A 17,520-nucleotide genomic window follows, 5' to 3' on the forward strand; every position below is an offset into this window, starting at 1 on the left:
AAGGGCAACCAAACTGATAAGAGGCATGGAGAAACTCGGTTATGAGCAAAGATTAGAGGAACTGAATTCTCTTTTGAGAAGTGGAGATTGGGGGGGTATGATCAACATGTATAAATACATAAGTGGTCCATATAGTGAACTTGGTGTTGAGTTATTTAGTTTAAAGTCATCACAGATGACAAGGGGGCACTCTTTACATCTGGAGGAAAAGAGATTTCATCTCCAAATATGGAAAGGTTTCTTCACAGTAAGAGCTGTGAAAATGTGGAATAGACTCCCTCCATAGGTGGTTCTGACAAGCTCAGTAGATTGCTTTAAAAAAGGCCTGGATTATTTCCTAAATGTACACAATATAACTGTGTACTAACATTTATAGGTAAAGTTGATCCAGGGAAAATCCGATTGCCTCTCGGGGGATCAGGAAGGAATTTTTTCCCCTGCTGTAGCAAATTGGATCATGCTTTGCTGGGGTTTTTTACCTTCCTCTGGATCAGCTGTGGATGAAGGATTGTGTATATGGGATTTTGTGTTTTTTTTGTTTTTTTTGGGTTATTTTTTTGGTTGAACTGGATGGACTTTTTTTAACCTAACTATGTAACTATGATATAAACTGATGATCCCCTTGGAGACCCAGAGGTTTGGGTTCAGTAGAGAGAGCAGTTTTGGTAAGTGATTATTAAAGAGAGGGGTGTGGGAGTGGAATGTAGGAGCCCTAAGTTTGCTCCGGAGTGTGCTTGCATGGATACCCCCTTATGGTACAGCTTGCCGAGGGGGCACTCAGAGAAGAGGAAAAGCAGCTCTGTGCAATACCATTGCACAAAACAGATAAGGGTCAACTCTGTGCAATACCATTGCACAGAGTAGGTAAGTATAACATGTTTGTTGTTTATAATGAAAAAATGCATACGTTTTACAACCACTTTAAATACATCGTTTCAGTACTTGCTCATGTAGCCTGAAAAAAGAAAACAAATTCAGCCGTTACAGGACTGGTATGCTGCAATTTTTGTAACTAGAAAGTGCAAAAAAAAAAATACTGAATTGTTAATGAATACAGACCGGCATGATTGTGTGTCTTTCATATCTGCCTAGAATTCAGCTTTAACTTTATTGCTGTCTAAAGTCTTCCACATGACAGCATAGTGCAGGTGATTGGTTATCTTAGGGAGACATACGGGGTATATTAGACACTCAGGGGGAGATTTGCTAAAATTGGTGCACACAGAATCTGGTGCAGCTGTGCATAGTAACCAATCAGCTTCTAGATTTAATTGACACAGCTTAATTGAACAAGCTGAAGTTGGCAGCTGATTGGTTAAGTATTTACAGCTACACCAGATTCTGTGTGCACCAGTTTTAATAAATCTCCCCCTTAATGTCTCCCCTGTGCTCTTTCCACGCAGTTTCCAATATGCTTTGGCTATCCTTTGGCAGTGCTTCTGGATTCATAATGCACTACAGCGTTTAAAAAAAGAAGCTCGCTGCACTGCTCTCCCATTGTTTTCAAACCTAATGATATTTGTGGGTGCCCAAAACTCTCAGGAGAAAAGAGGAAGCCTGGGACATATGATTAAGTAGCATGCCTACCCACATGCAGGAAAAGTGTCTGCATTGGAATAGGGTTTAGCTTCAGTAATAATTTTCATAAATGTAAGTGTTATCTTATATTTTAGCAGGAGGATGACTATGTTGATAATGGGAAATTTTATTTTTACCTATGTACACCTGTCATTTTGTTCACTACAGATGTTGACAGTAAGCCAAAGGTGGAGTGCAGCGTTGTTACAGAGTTTACAGATCATATATGTGTCACAATGGATGCTGAATTGATTATATTTTTGCATGATTTGGTGTCTGCCTATTTGAAAGAGAAAGAAAAAGGTATGGATTCTTTTGTGTAATGACTAATGCCACTAGTAATTGTTTTTTTCAATAATTGTAAGAAAAATGTAAAACTTGCACATACTGTACACTGATCAGCCTTAACTTTATGACCACCCACCTAATATTGAGTAGGTCCCCTTTTGCCACCAAAACAGCCCTTACCTGTCAAGGCATGGACGCCACTAGGCCTCTGAAGGTATGCTGTGGTGTCTGACTCCAAGCCATCAGTTAGAAAGAAAAGGAGGGCGCACCGACCTTGTGCATTACCAAAGATAAAATTATTTAAAAAATATAACAAGAGTAATACTCAAAAATGAACCTTATAAAAAGGCTTATCAGTGCCCCAGCAAGTGGAACCGTGTCTCTAGACACCTGCAACCTGGACTAGGTGTTAGAACGAACCAGATGGCATCGCAAACGGCTTACGTGATTATGAGGGAGGACCCTCTTCACCAGAGCCACTGTGGCTCTGATGAAGAGGGTCCTCCCTCATAATGCATAAGCACATCCACTTACTGGAGCACAGAGAAGGGTTTTTATAATGTTCGGTTGTGAGTATTACTCTTGTTGTTATATTTTTAAATATATTTTATCTTTGGTAATGCACAAGGTCGGTGCGCCCTCCTTTTCTTTCTATATGTTTCAGTTCTAAGAATACCCATTGTTCGGAGGAGGGCAGCAAGACCTTTGACATTCCATACTTTATCTGAAGGGTACACCACCTACTCATAGACTAAACTTCCAAGCGTAGGAGATTGTTTTTTGTTACCAAGCCATCAGTAGCAGATCCTTTAAGTCAGGGGTAGGCAACCTCGGCCCTCCAGCTGTTTTGAAACTACAAGTCCCATGAGACATTCCAAGACCCTGACAATTACAGGTATGACTCCTAGAGGCAGAGGCATGATGGGATTTGTAGTTTCACCAAAGCTGGAGGGCCGAGGTTGCCTACCCCTGCTTTAAGTCCTTAACCACTTCAGCCCCAGAAGGATTTGCCCCCTTCCTGACCAGGACAATTTTTTGCAATACGGCACTGCGTTACGTTAACTGACAATTGCACGGTCATGAGACGCTGTACACAAACAACATTTATGTCCTTTTTTTGCCCACAAATAGAGATTTTTTTTGGTGGTGTTTGATCACCTCTGCGTTTTTTATTTTCTGCGCTTTAAACAAAAAAAAGCGCCAATTTTGAAAAAAACACAATATTTTGTACTTTTTGCTATAATAAATATCCATAAAAAAAAAAAAAAAAAAATCAGTTTAGGCCGATATGTATTCTTCCACATATTTTTGGTAAAAAAAAATCACAATAAGCGTATATTGAAAAGTTATAGCGTCTACAAAATAAGGTTTAGATTTGTCATTTTTATTATTATTATTTTTCTTACTAGTAATAGCGGTGATCTGCGATTTTTATCGGGATTGTGACATTGCGGCGGACAGATTGGACACTTTTGACACTTTTTTGGGACCATTGACATTTATACAGCGATCAGAGCTAAAAATAGCCACTGATTACTGTATAAATGTCACTGGCAGGGAAGGGGTTAACACTAGGGGGCGATCAAGGGGTTAAATGTGTTCCCTCACTGTGTGTTCTAACTGTGGGGGGATGGGAGTGACTAGAGGAGGAGACAGATCGTGTAGTCTTACTTAGTAGGAACACACGATCTGTCTCCTCTCCTGACAGAACCGGGATTTGTGTGTTTACCCCCATTCTCGTTCTGTCACGAGTGTTCGCAGGTGCCTGGCGGACACCACGCCCGCGGGGCATGCGCATCGGCTCCAGGGACACGCGTCTGTAATAGTGTCTTGAAGAGCCAACGTATACCTATGGCAATTTGCGCAGCCGTGCCAACCTGCCGCAATATAACTGCGGCGGCTGGTCGGCTAGCGGTTAAAGTTGCGAGGTGGGGCCTCCATGGATCAGACTTGTTTTTCCAGCACATCCCACAGATGCTCGAGTGGATTGAGATCTGGAGAATTTAGAGGCCAAGACAACACCTCAAACTCGTCATTGTGTTCCTCAAACTAGGGTTGCACTGATACCACTTTTTTAAGACAGAGTACAAGTATCGATACTTTTTTTCAAGTACTCGCCAATACCGATTACCAATACTTTTTTTAACGTCATGTGACAGTGGCACTAAAATGCAGCACTGATGACACGTGGACTGTGTCAGTGGTTTTTTAATTTAATTTTATTATTTTTAACAATTTTTTTTTTTTTTTTTTTACAATTTATATATTTTTTTTGTTTTTTCTTTACAATGCTTTCTTTTTTTTGGGGGGGGGGTGGATGTTGTCAGTGTTTTTTTTTTTTTTTTGTTATGTTTTTTATTTGTTTTTTTACAATTTTAACTTTTAAATATATATTACAATTTTTTTTATACTATTATTTTTTTTTTTATCAGCCCTGTTGGGGGGTGGCTTTGATGAGATATCAAGGGTCTAAACAGACTCCTGACATCTCTCCATTGAGACAGGGAAAGGGACGGAGGACACACATTTCCCCAGTCCCTTTCTCTGCAGCCTCAGCTGCACTGAAGATGAATGGACAGGACACAGAGGCTCCTCTCTATTCATAAACTGAAGCATCGTAAACACAGTTTACCATGCTCCATTATGAATAAACGGAGTCAGTGATTACTGACTCTGTGCATTCAGAAAAGTAAGAAGCAGATAAATGACAGATTTCTCCATCCTGACAGATCCAGGGCTGGATGGACCGCAGGAGGATAGAGGGGGACTAGAGGGAGACCGGAGGAGCAGGAAGGACATGGAGGGGGACTGGGGAAGCACTGAGGACACGGAGGGGAAACTGGAGGAGGACCATAGGAGCACAGAGAGGGGGTCCGGAGGAGCATGGATGAGGACACGGGACAGTTGGGGGTGATCGGTGCGGAGGTGAGGGTGAGTTACAAGCACTGATTTCCCTGTATAGATTTCTATAAAGAAGCTGAAAGCCACGGGGGGGTTGCGGCATTTGCCAGGCATGACTGTCATATATCATTGGTCAACAACATGTAGTTTGAGTTATACAAACATCTTTTCAAGCAGTCTGTTCCCCTATGTTTATTCAGGTTTTTATTTTTTATTTTTCATTTTTCTTTCCCCACACCTTCCTCCCTTTTTTTTTTTCTCTTTTGAGGATAGATAGACATGGGTACATGTAAGCAGTTTACATTTAGACACAAATTGATCTTATTATTTGAATCATAACATTGCTCCTAAACACATCAATCGATTTGAATGACCGATTAATTTAATGTCATTCATAGGATACATACTTTGGTCATTCGTTGTAATACATGCTAGGATGATGCCAAGCTTATTAACTGATTTACTACATTGTTTCTGAACATATTGATCGATCACATCAACAGATTCATTTAGGTTTTTCATAGGATACATATCTCGGTTACTTGCTATAGTACATGCCAGTTTGGGTAATAGCAATATAATAGTGGCCAAATAGTTGCTAATAGCATGAGGTCCTATACATAGACAATATTATATATATATTTCTCATATTTACACCTATATACATATAGGTAGCATTCTAGGTATTTAGTGTTTCATTGTACATTTATTATATAGATACAGACACATATTTTTCCTTTCTACATGAATGCACTTTATACAGTATATGTCTTTAACGATGTATTTATTGAATGTATATGAATGAGTAACATTATACAATAATAATCACAATTTTTTTGATAGCACTATACATGCACATTCATCCAGCACTTATAGTTATATAAAATGAATTATTTCATTTTTCAGGTTCACTTTAAGTTAATTCACCTGGATACACATATGTGCCCCTATACTCAACCACACATGTTTGTTATTAACTAAATTCCATTTAAATAATTTATTAGCCTCAATTAATTACACATTAATTACACAATAGATCACATGTTTAATATGCACCAGTATATATTTGTAGCAAAGTTTTGTGATTGTATAGCTATGACTAAGCACTGTTGAGAGTGTGAATCGCGTCAGATTTATTATCCTGTACCCTGCTGTGGTTTGTACTTTTGTAATTTTGCAAAATAAAGACGTTTTTATTGGAGTGCGGCTGTCCAGATCTTCACTCTTCTAATTGCTATATGCTTAGCCTGCACCTGATGCTTCCACCTTGAGGAGAGTGCAATTTCCACACATCCACCTGGAGCAGTGATCCCTTCCCCAAATGTTCCTGGATTTTGCTCACATGCCCATTGTAGCTGCTTTTGGCTGTGGATGTGGGTCAGCATTGACACCTTGACCGCTCTGCAGCTACGCAGCCAACAAACTGCGAAGCCCATTTTTTCTGCCTTCAACAACTTCAAGGACAACAGTGTCAATGTTTTTCAACTTAACCCCTACCAGTTATTACTGATTGGTGTGTGTGTGTATGTATATAGATATATATATATATATATCTATATACAGTGGGGACGGAAGGTATTCAGACCCCCTTACATTTTTCACGCTTTGTTATACTGCAGCCATTTGCTAAAATCATTTAAGTTCATTTTTTTCCTCATTAATGTACACACAGCACTCCATAGTGACAGAAAAACACAGAATTGTTCACATTTTTGCAGATTTATTAAAAAAGAAAAACTGAAATATCACATGGAAAATATAAATAACACTGCGCTAACCCAATGTGAAAAGCAGCTACATAAAATATGACCAATATTGTAAACAGAAGTAAAAGTGAAATGCAGCGCTAAAAATTATAACCAATGGTAAAAGGCACATCAGACATGGTGACCATTACCAATATATACATGGCTAAAACACATGAAGCATAATACCAAAAAATTGAATATTAGACAGGATATAGTAAAGTCCCAATGTATGGCTATGAATCTGACACAAGAGTCCCAAACATAGGCTAAATATAAATGTTGGACTGATGTAGAAATCTTCTCTTGTATATCATGAGTTGTACGATCATGGGAAGTGAATAGATGGAATACGCTTACCAGCAGGAGTAGATTCGGATGCTGGTGACACAGAATCAAACAGGCTCTGAGATCCTTAATGGACAATGGTTGGTCCTGGAAATCCCGGATCTCGAGGGGGATCTATCCTCTATGGTCCACGTCAGGGGCCCCTGTTGAAGTCCATGTGGACGAAACGCGTCGGTGAGCCTTACTCTTTCCTACACTTGATTTTATTGTTTTACACGTGATCACGTTTTTATATCGTTTGTTGATTATTGGTTATATCCAATAAAAAATGTCATTTGATCTGCACTATTGGCGTCCTATCTATCTTTTTGGGAACCATCCATGCTCTGGAGACTTGTTTGTGGCGGAGAATTCCCCCTTGGGCTTCTGAACAGACAGTCGTGACGTGGACCATAGAGGATAGATCCCCCTCGAGATCCGGGATTTCCAGGACCAACCATCGTCCATTAAGGATCTCAGAGCCTGTTAGATTCGGTGTCACCGGCATCCGAATCTACTCCTGCTGGTAAGCGTATTCCATCTATTCACTTCCCATGATCGTACAACTCATGATATACAAGAGAAGATTTCTACATCAGTCCAACATTTATATTTAGCCTATGTTTGGGACTCTCTTGTATCAGATTCATAGCCATACATTGGGACTTTACTATATCCCGTCTAATATTCAATTTTTTGGTATTATGCTTCATGAGTTTTAGCCATGTATATATTGGTAATGGTCACCATGTCTGATGTGCCTTTTACCATTGGTTATCATTTTTAGCGCTGCATTTCACTTTTACTTCTGTTGAAATATCACATGGTCCTAAGTATTCAGACCCTTTGCTCGGTATTTAGTAGAAGCATCCTTTTGATCTAATACAGCCATGAGTCTTTTTGGGAAAGATGCAACAAGTTTTTCACACCTGGATTTGGGGATCCTCTGCCATTCCTCCTTGCAGATCCTCTCCAGTTCTGTCAGGTTGGATGGTAAACATTGGTGGACAGCCATTTTTAGGTCTCTCCAGAGATGCTCAATTGGGTTTAAGTCAGGGCTCTGGCTGAGCCATTCAAGAACAGTCACGGAGTTGTTGTGAAGCCACTCCTTCGTTATTTTAGCTGTGTGCTTAGGGTCATTGTCTTGTTGGAAGGTAAACCTTCGGCCCAGTCTGAGGTCCTGAGCACTCTGGAGAAGGTTTTCGTCCAGGATATCCCTGTACTTGGCCGCATTCATCTTTCCCTTGATTGCAACCAGTCGTTCTTTCCCTGCAGCTGAAAAACACCCCCACAGCATGATGCTGCCACCACATTGCATCACTGTTGGGACTGTATTGGACAGGTGATGAGCAGAGCCTGGTTTTCTACACACATACCGCTTATAATTAAGGCCAAAAAGTTCTATCTTGGTCTCATCAGACCAGAGAATCTTATTTCTCACCATCTTGGAGTCCTTCAGGTGTTTTTTTAGTAAACTCCATGCGGGCTTTCATGTATCTTGCACTGAGGAGAGGCTTCCGTCGGGCCACTCTGCCATAAAGCCCCGACTGGTGGAGGGCTGCAGTGTTGGTTGCAACTTTCTCCCATCTCCCGACTGCATCTCTGGAGCTCAGCCACAGTGATCTTTGGGTTCTTCTTTACCTCTCTCACCAAGGCTCTTCTCCCCCGATAGCTCAGTTTGGCCGGATGGCCAGCTCTAGGAAGGGTTCTGGTCACCCCAAACGTCTTCCATTTAAGGATTATGGAGGCCACTGTGCTTTTAGGAACCTTAAGTGCAGCAGAATTTTTTTTTTTGTAACCTTGGCCAGATCTGTGCCTTCTGTCTCTGAGCTCTTCAGGCAGTTCATTTGACCTCAATGATTCTCTTTTGCTCTAACATGCACTATGAGCTGTAAGGTCTTATATAGACAGTTGTGTGGCTTTCCTAATCAAGTACAATCAGTATAATCAAACACAGCTGGACTCAAATGAAGGTGTAGAACAATCTCAAGGATGATCATAAGAAATGGACAGCACCTGAGTTAAATATATGAGTGTCACAGCAAAGGGTCTGAATACTTAGGATCATGTGATATTTCGTTTTTTCTTTTTTAATAAATCTGCAAAAATGTCAACAATTCTGTGTTTTTCTGTCAATATGGGGTGCTGTGTGTACATTAATGAGGAAAAAAAATGAACTTAAATGATTTTAGCAAATGGCTGCAATATAACAAAGAGTGGAAAATGTAAGGGGGTCTGAATACTTTCCGTCTCCACTGTGTACCAGTCATCAGTTCACAAAAAAACACTCTTGAAGAGAATTTTTTTTTATATATGTTTTGCACAATCTATTTACAAGGATCTTTGTACAAGCATTCGGTACATATCAAAGGGCTTCCAGAGCACTGTAATTTATCTAAAGAGGCAACACATCAGAGCAGCTTGCAATTCCAGCTCCCTTTGTCTAATAGAAAACCATGGACTCACGTGGTAAGGGATAAGTATTTGCTGTGATAACTTATTGATTTCTCTAAATAATGGGTCTCTTTCAGCACACTTGAAAAGTAATCGTGCTAATGTTTTCACTAGAGCTACACCTGTCTGGATACAAGACTTCATAATATTATTTCTTAGTTGTAAAGGACACAGGATCATACCTCTGTACCATATTGCTCTGTTGTCTGCAGATCCCCTAATATTCTGGGTTTATTTGTATCATGTGACACTGATGGACTCTGTCCCTTCCACAGCCACTTCTTTCCAGCAGCTAGAGTCTATAACACCCCTCTTTGTAGTCTTTCAGACTCTGCCAATGATGTAACCTTCTTCATAGCTCTGATATTGGGTGGGATTGAATACATCCTAATTAGCATTCGGTCCCACCCAGCCACACCTACAGAAAGAGTCCAAACCTTCCAAGTCCCACCTCACATATCACAGCATTATTCCAGATGGAAACCCTTTCATACAATATACACAGCCTGTTCTGAAAGCTAGATTAAATGGATCACAATTAGAATTCAGTCTGCCCAGTTAAATATGTCATCCAGTGTGAATAGGGAAAGTCCCACCCCTCAGATCTCACCCTCCAAGAGCCATGCTCTCTGTGAAGTGATTTATGACCCACCCACATAAACTCCCAGAACTCCTGAAACTAAAGAGGCTCAGAGGATCATGGGACATGTAGTATCAGGACTGGAAAAGGAAGTCAGAGTAATTCAGCCAGGAGGAGGAGTGACTTCAAAGAAACCTGCTGTATACAGCTAAAGGGAGGTGGTTATATAAAAACTTACAGTGGCGTTGTGATTCAATTACATGCACAATGCATCTGTTGTTTTGGGGAGGAAAAGCTGGAGTTCTTTTTCAAGGAATATTTATCATCATACATCAAAAGGGACTCAAGTCCCTCCCTTTGTGTCTAAGCAGTGTGGTCAGACAGGTTGACCCCTATCCAACAATGCTGCTAGGAGGGAGACAGATTTGTGATTGGCAACTCTGATCTCTGGTAGCGGGGCTGTTCCAGAGATCTGCCATTCACAAAAGCGGATCACTGGCAGCACTGTGTGTCTATCAGGGCTGTCTTTACACATGCACAGCCCAGCCGATGGATGACACAGCATGGCAGCACTATGTGAGCTTTCTTTTTTATGAATGAGCAATCAGCAATGTTGGACTATTTTATACATGCCACCATCCCAACTCCGCTGATCGCTCACTGATATATAGTGAAAGCTCACACGGCGCTGCAGCACTCTTTGATCCATAATCCAGACTATGTATGTGTACACAGCCCTGATAGACACACAGAGATCCACAACTATCTGTCATTGTTATGAATGAACGATTAGTGTTGCTTGTTCATTCATAATACTAAAAGATCATTTAGAGCTGCAGGGCAAATACTTTACAGAGCCAAAATTCTGAATGATCTTTCACTTAAATGAACAATCAGCATTGATTGTTCAGTGACCGATCACTATGGATTTGGGCTATGTGTTGGCTGTGTCTCCCCTCACAGGTATGCTGCCCATAATTTGGGCTTCAGAAGGGGGTGGAAATACAGCCAGCATATAGAGTTGTTTTTTTTTGGGACAACAGGGCCGCTGATCAGAATAGGACCGAGTGTTATATGAAATTGGTCCCCTGGGAGATACATTTTAAAAATTATCTTATTTAAGTCTTTACCATGGGTTATAAGCAGCTACTTTCCAGTGATTGGACACAGGCAGAAAAAGCTCCTGGAATATCCCCTATAGACCTCCTGCCACTCCTAGCTAGCTTAACTTTTTTAGCTGGTGTCTTTAGGTGATGGACCTCTTCTCTGAGAGATGGTTGGAGGGAAGGTATACAACTACCTGCACACAGTAACAGAGCTGAGGCTGTCAGCCACAGGTTGTGTGTTGGAGCTCCCTCCCCTGTTACCTTTTTACCTCTTGGTGTTAAGAAAACTCATGCAGATAGCGGAGGAAAGAGGCAGCAGAAAGAAATTACACTTAGCGCTCTGGACTAAAACAAGCACACATGTTGAGGTTTGTCAGATTGCGAGGGCATCTCCTGTGCACAGCCCTCTTCAGATCACCCCACAGATTTTCAATCAGATTCAGGTCTGGGCTCTGGCTGGGCCATTCCAAAACTTTAATCTTCTTCTGGTGCAGCAATTCCTTTGTTGATTTGTATGTATGCGTTGGGTCGTTGTCATGCTGAAAGATGAAGTTCCTCTTCATGTTCAGCTTTCTAGCAGAAGCCTGAAGGTCTTGTGCCAATATTGACTGGTATTTGGAACTGTTCATAATTTCGTCTACCTATACTAAGGCCCCTGTTCCAGCTGAAGAAAAACAGCCCCAAAGCACGATGCTGCCACCACCATGCTTCACGGTGGGTTTGGTGTTCTTTTGGTGATCAGGCCATAACACATTTTCCCACATGCTTTTGGGAGACTTCAGATGTGTTTTTGCAAAATTCAGCCAGGCTTGGATGTTTTTCTTCATAAGAAAAGGCTTCCCTCTTGCCACTCTATCCCATAGCCCAGACATATGAAAAATACGGGAGATTGTTGTCACATGTACCACACAGCCAGTACTTGCCAGATATTCCTGCAGCTCCTTTATTGTTGCTGTAGGCCTCTTGGCAGCCTCCCTGACCATTTTCCTTCTCGTCTTTTCATTAATTTTGGAGGATCATCCAGTTCTTGGCAATGTCACTGTTGTACCATATTTTCTCCACTTGATGATAACCCTGACCAGTTTTCTTCTTGTCTTTTCATCAATTTTGGAGGGACGTCCAGTTCTTGGCAATGTCACTGTTGTACCATATTTTCTCCAATTGATGATGACCATCTTCACTGTGTTCCATGGTATATCTAATGCCTTGGAAATTCTCTTGTATCCTTCTCCTGACTGATACCTTTTAACAATGAGATCCCTCTGATGCTTTAGAAGCTCTGTGCGGACCATGGCTTTTGCTGTAGGATGCGACTAAGAAAATGTCAGGAAAGACCTACTAGAACAACTGAACTTTATTTGGGGTTAATCAGAGGCACTTTAAATGATGGCAGGTGTGTACTGACTCCTATTTAACATTTAACATGAGTTTGAATGTGATTGCCTAATTCTGAACACAAGCTACATCCCCAGTCCCACACTTATGCAACCACAATATTTTAGTTTTTTATTTTTACTTCCCCTTCCTAAAACATTTCAGTTTGTTTTTTAATAGAGTGGTACAGTTTATAGGTCACATTAAAGGTGGAAAAAGTTCTGAAAAGATTTATCTTTGTCTCATTTTGTTTGTATCACAGAAACCCGACATTTTAACAGGGGTGTGTAGACTATTTATATCCACGCAACATGCTTTCAGATGCATTTAGAGTCATTTTCTAAATGCACCTGGATGAATGTAATGCTTTACAGTGACTAAATTCACATCTAGATGTTCAGCAATGTCTAGCTGCATTTATGCAAACAATTTCTGCATTTTGGGAGTATTCAGCCTGGTCTTCAGCTAAATGCGGCTAAATACATCTATACAAATACATCTAGACACCGGAGAAGTGATTCTGGGCATTGTAAAGTTTGTTTTACCACCTCGATCATTTTCTTCTAAATGCAGGTGGTCTGTGTACATGAGACCTCAATGTTTGCCTAGTAACAGATTTCCTGTAGCTGAGAATTGTGTGTTGAGGTAATGACATAATAAATGGTTAAAGTGGAACTGAATTCAAAAAGTGAAGATTTGCTTTGTTGTAGGGAACAACTTAGAAGTGTTGATTGTGTCTAAGCAATACCATAAAAGACTTACCTTTTGTCCTAATTAGAAAAAATTGTTTCCTGGTTTGCGAGTGTGTAAAGGCCCTCTTCTGCCTACACCCCCGTAGCTGTATATCTTTCAGTGTAAGAGTTAAATCACTGACTGCCAGTCTTAGGAGATTTGGCGTGAGATCTTGTGATATCCTTACTGTGCTGCTTACTGTTCTCCTTGCTGGAGGCTCCGATTTGAGGAAGCAAAGCTCTACCTCTACCAAAATGACCACCCCTGCACAGAGTTTAGAACAAGACATGGTAAATCAGTAATGGTAGATCAACTGCAGGGAGACCACAGGCAATACTATTGACTACTCCTTGACCCTCTGCTGCCTTCTTTTGGGCCAAGCTTCCAGAGTTCAATTCCTCTTTAAACCAGTGTTAAAGGGAAAGTATAAAGTATTTTCATTATTTCTTAATGTGACTTTCATGTTTTGTATGCCTGTCTTCAAACATTTTTCTAATTGAGTTAATATAGAGATTTGTACATTAGCCACTAATGTAAGAACATTGATAACATTATTTACATTAAGCTGATCTTTTACATATGTATCTACAACCCCAATTCCACAAAAATTGGGACACTGTGTAAAATCTACATAAAAACAATGCAATCTCCTAAACCCGTATTTTATTCTCAATAGAAGATAGAGAGGATATCCTATGTTTAAACTGAAAAAAATTATAATTTTAAGAAAAAATAAAGGTAATTTTTAAATTGATGGCAGCAACACGTCTCAAAAATAGTTGACAGGGCAACAAAAAGCTGGCAAAGTATGTGGTACTAACGAGGAAGAGCTGGAAGAACATTTTGCATTCAATTAGGTTAATTAGCAACAGGTCAGTCACATGATTAGATTTAAATAGATCTTAGAGAGTCAGAGTGTCTCAGGAGTAAAGATGGGCAAGAGGTTCACCAATCTGTGAAAAACTGTGTCAAAAGATTGTCAAACAATTTCAGAATATTGTTCTTCAGTGTAAAATTACAAAGACTTTAAATATGTCATCACCTATAGTATAGTCATCAAAAGATTTCAATAATCTGGAGAAATCTCTGTGTGCAAGGGACAAGGCCGAAGCGCAATATTGGATGCCCTTGATCTTTAAGCTCTCAGACAGCACTGCATTAAAAACGAACATGATTCTGTAATGGACATCACTGCGTAGGCTCAGGAATACTTCCAAAAATCACTGTCAGCGAACACGCTTCACTGTGCCATCCAAAAACTGCAAGTTAAAACGCTATCATGCAAAGGAGTCCTATCTGAACATGATCCAGGAACTCTGCCGTCTTCACTGGGATAAAGCTAGTTTAAAATGGTCTGTTGCAAAGTGGGAAATTGTTCTGTGGTCAGACGAATCGATATTTTACTTTCTTTTTGGGCACTGAGTCTTCTGGACCAAAGAGCAGAGGGACCATCTGGCTTGTTATCAGAGCTCAGTTCAAAAGCCTGCATCTCTGATGGTATAGGGGTTCATTAGTGCATATTGAATAGGCAGCTTGCACTTTTGGAAAGGCACCATCAATGCTGAAAGATATATTCAGGTTTTAGAGCAGCATATGCTTAGACAAGAATGGGACAACATTCTTCTCCCAAAACACCAACAACTGATCTCTACAGTTCTCAAACGTTTACAAAGTGTTGTTAAAAGAAAAGGGGATGTTACACTGTGCTAAACATGGCTCCGTCCCAACTTTTCTTGAATTGGGGTTGTACTTTGCCAGCTTTTTGTTCAGTTTTGTTTTTATTTTCTTAAATAGTACATTTTCCCAGTTTAACACTTTCATGACTAAGCCTATTTTTGAAATTTGGCGTTTACAAGTTAAAATCCATATTTTTTGCTAGAAAATTACTTAGAACCCCCAAATATTATATATATTTATTTAGCAGAGAATCTAGAGAATAAAATGGAGATTGTTGCAATATTTTATATCACACGGTATTTGTGCAGCAGTGTTTTAAACGCAAATTTTTGGAAAAGGGATACTTCCATGAATTTTAAAAAATCCAAATAGTAAAGTTACCCCAATTTTTTTATATAATGTGAAAGATGATGTTACGCCGAGTAAATAGATACCAAACATGTCACGCTTTATAATTGTACGCACTCGTGGAATGGCGACAAACTATGGTAGCTATGAATTTCCATAGGCGACGCTTTAAATTTTTTTTACGGTTAACAGGTTAGAGTTACAGAGGAGGTCTAGGGCTAGAATTATTGCTCTCGCTCTGACGATCACGGCGATACCTCACATGTGTGATTTGAACACCGTTTACATATGCGTGCGTGACTTCCGTATGCGTTTTCTTCGCTGCGCGAGCTGACGGGGGCGCTTTAAAAAAAAATTTTTTATTTTTTTTAATTTATTTTATTTATTTTTATCCTTTTAAATTGTGTTTAAATAAAAAAATGTTTTTTTTTTACTTGCTGTCGCAAGGAATGTAAACATCCCTTGTGACAGTAATAGGTGATGACAGGTACTCTTTATGGAGGGATCGGGGGTCTAAAAGACCCCCCATCCTTCCTTTACACTTCAAAGTATTCAGATCGGCGATTCTGAATACTGTGTATTTTTTTAAATTCGGCGCCATTGGCAGCCGAGTAAATGGGAAGTGACGTCATGACGTCGCTTCCGCGTTTACATTGAGAAGGCTGGAACGAAGCCGCCCACAGCTTCGTTTCAGCCCGCCCACAGCCGCCGGAGGCACCTGATTGGACACCGGGCCTCCCGATTGCACGATTATTTTATTTAAATAAAGAACTTTGAAGCAAAATAAGGGTCACAGTCCATCAATGCAGCCTGATCAGTGCCCATCTGTAGCCTCAACAGTGCTCATCAATGCAGCCTGCACAGTGCCCATCAGCAGCCTCTCCATTGCCCATTAATACAGCCACACCATTGCAAATAATGCAACCTGCACAGTGCCCATCTGCAGCCTCACCATTGCCAATTAATGCAGCCTGCACATTGCCCATCAGCAGCCTTACCATTACAAATTCATTTCTTGGGCCAGAAGGCGGGACTGTATGTGACTGATCGCCGCTCTGTGTAATCCGGCGGTGCCCGCCCCCTCCTTCCATTCCGAGACAGCAGGAATCAGCGTATAACGTGCACACACGATTTCCCCCTAATTTTCAGGGGGGGGAAAGTGCGCGTTATACACCGATAAATACGGTAATTATTGAAAATGCTTTTAAAAGCAAAGTGGCCAGGCTTTACTTTAGTCTTATTTTACTATCCTACATCAACCGTGACTTAGTGAATCCCATTTTTTTCGTGTTTTTATTGTGGATTAGGATATTATTATTATTAATCTGTTATGTGTAATATCTCCCTAACCTGCATAATTGTATGCCTTTTACCCACAGTTATTTTTCCACCACGAGTTTTCACAACTCGTCCAGGCCAGAAGAGTCCAGTGATCCAGATTAATGATGCTTCTTCTGAGAAAGAAAAGGAAGAAAACACCAATTACACTTATGTGGACTGGAGAGAATTCATGTGCAATACTTGGCATCTGGAGCCCACACTAAGGTTATTTTTCTTTCCAAATATGTACTGTATTGTTCTTAATTTAGATGTGTTTGTATTTAATAAACTGTAAGGCACATACACAAACCATGGGATTTAAAGTTGAACCATACTAAAACCCATATCTATTTAGACTGAGGTGAATGTATTGTTATATTTGGTAATATTTTGCTGTGGTTTCCTCTGCTGGGTATCTAAATTCTCGGACACTTTTTATGGGTCCACTATTTGTAGTATGCAGAGGAATCTACGGGACTGGGAAACACAGGCAACACACTGGCATTGCCAATTTTTCCAAAACCCATTTGAGTTACTGTAGCAGTTAAGTGATAGCAATTAATTAATTTTTTTTAATGTTCCACGTTTATTTTATATACTATATATATTTAATTGCGGTCATCGGTCTATCAGGGAATATTACATTTATTATTAAATTACAATATTCCATGTATTACAGTATATGGTATGTATTATTATATATGATGTATGTCACTATATTATATATCTTTGATTCCTATGTATCCCTGCTTAACCACATGCCTACCGTGCACTTACACCCCCTTCCTGCCCAAGCCATTTTTCAGCTTTCAGCACTGTCACACTTTGAATGACAATTGTGCGGTCCTGCTACACTGTACCCAAACAAATTTTTTATCATTTTCTTCACACAAATAGAGCTTTCTTTTGGTGGTATTTAATCACTTCTGGGTTTTTTATTTTTTACAAAAGAAGACCAAAAATTTTGAAAAAAAAATGTTTTTCACTTTTTTTCTGTCAGTAAATTTTGTAACTAAGTAATTTTTCGCTTTTTTTGATGTGCGCTGATGAGGCGGCACTGATAGGCTGAACTGGTGGGCATTGATGAGGT

General features: G+C 40.0%; 1 protein-coding gene across 1 annotated transcript in view; it reads left to right on the top strand.

Moving 5' to 3' along the window:
* Positions 1 to 17,520, top strand: part of BLTP1 (bridge-like lipid transfer protein family member 1) — a gene marked incomplete in the record, with an annotated part of 561,636 nt that overhangs the window by 518,327 nt on the left and 25,789 nt on the right. The window contains 2 exon segments of the mRNA XM_073603515.1: positions 1,747 to 1,881; positions 16,490 to 16,655. Of these exon segments, the coding sequence (XP_073459616.1) occupies positions 1,747 to 1,881; positions 16,490 to 16,655 (301 nt within the window).

The sequence above is a fragment of the Aquarana catesbeiana genome, linkage group LG01 (assembly GCF_042186555.1).
Source record: "Aquarana catesbeiana isolate 2022-GZ linkage group LG01, ASM4218655v1, whole genome shotgun sequence".
Taxonomy (NCBI): domain Eukaryota; kingdom Metazoa; phylum Chordata; class Amphibia; order Anura; family Ranidae; genus Aquarana; species Aquarana catesbeiana.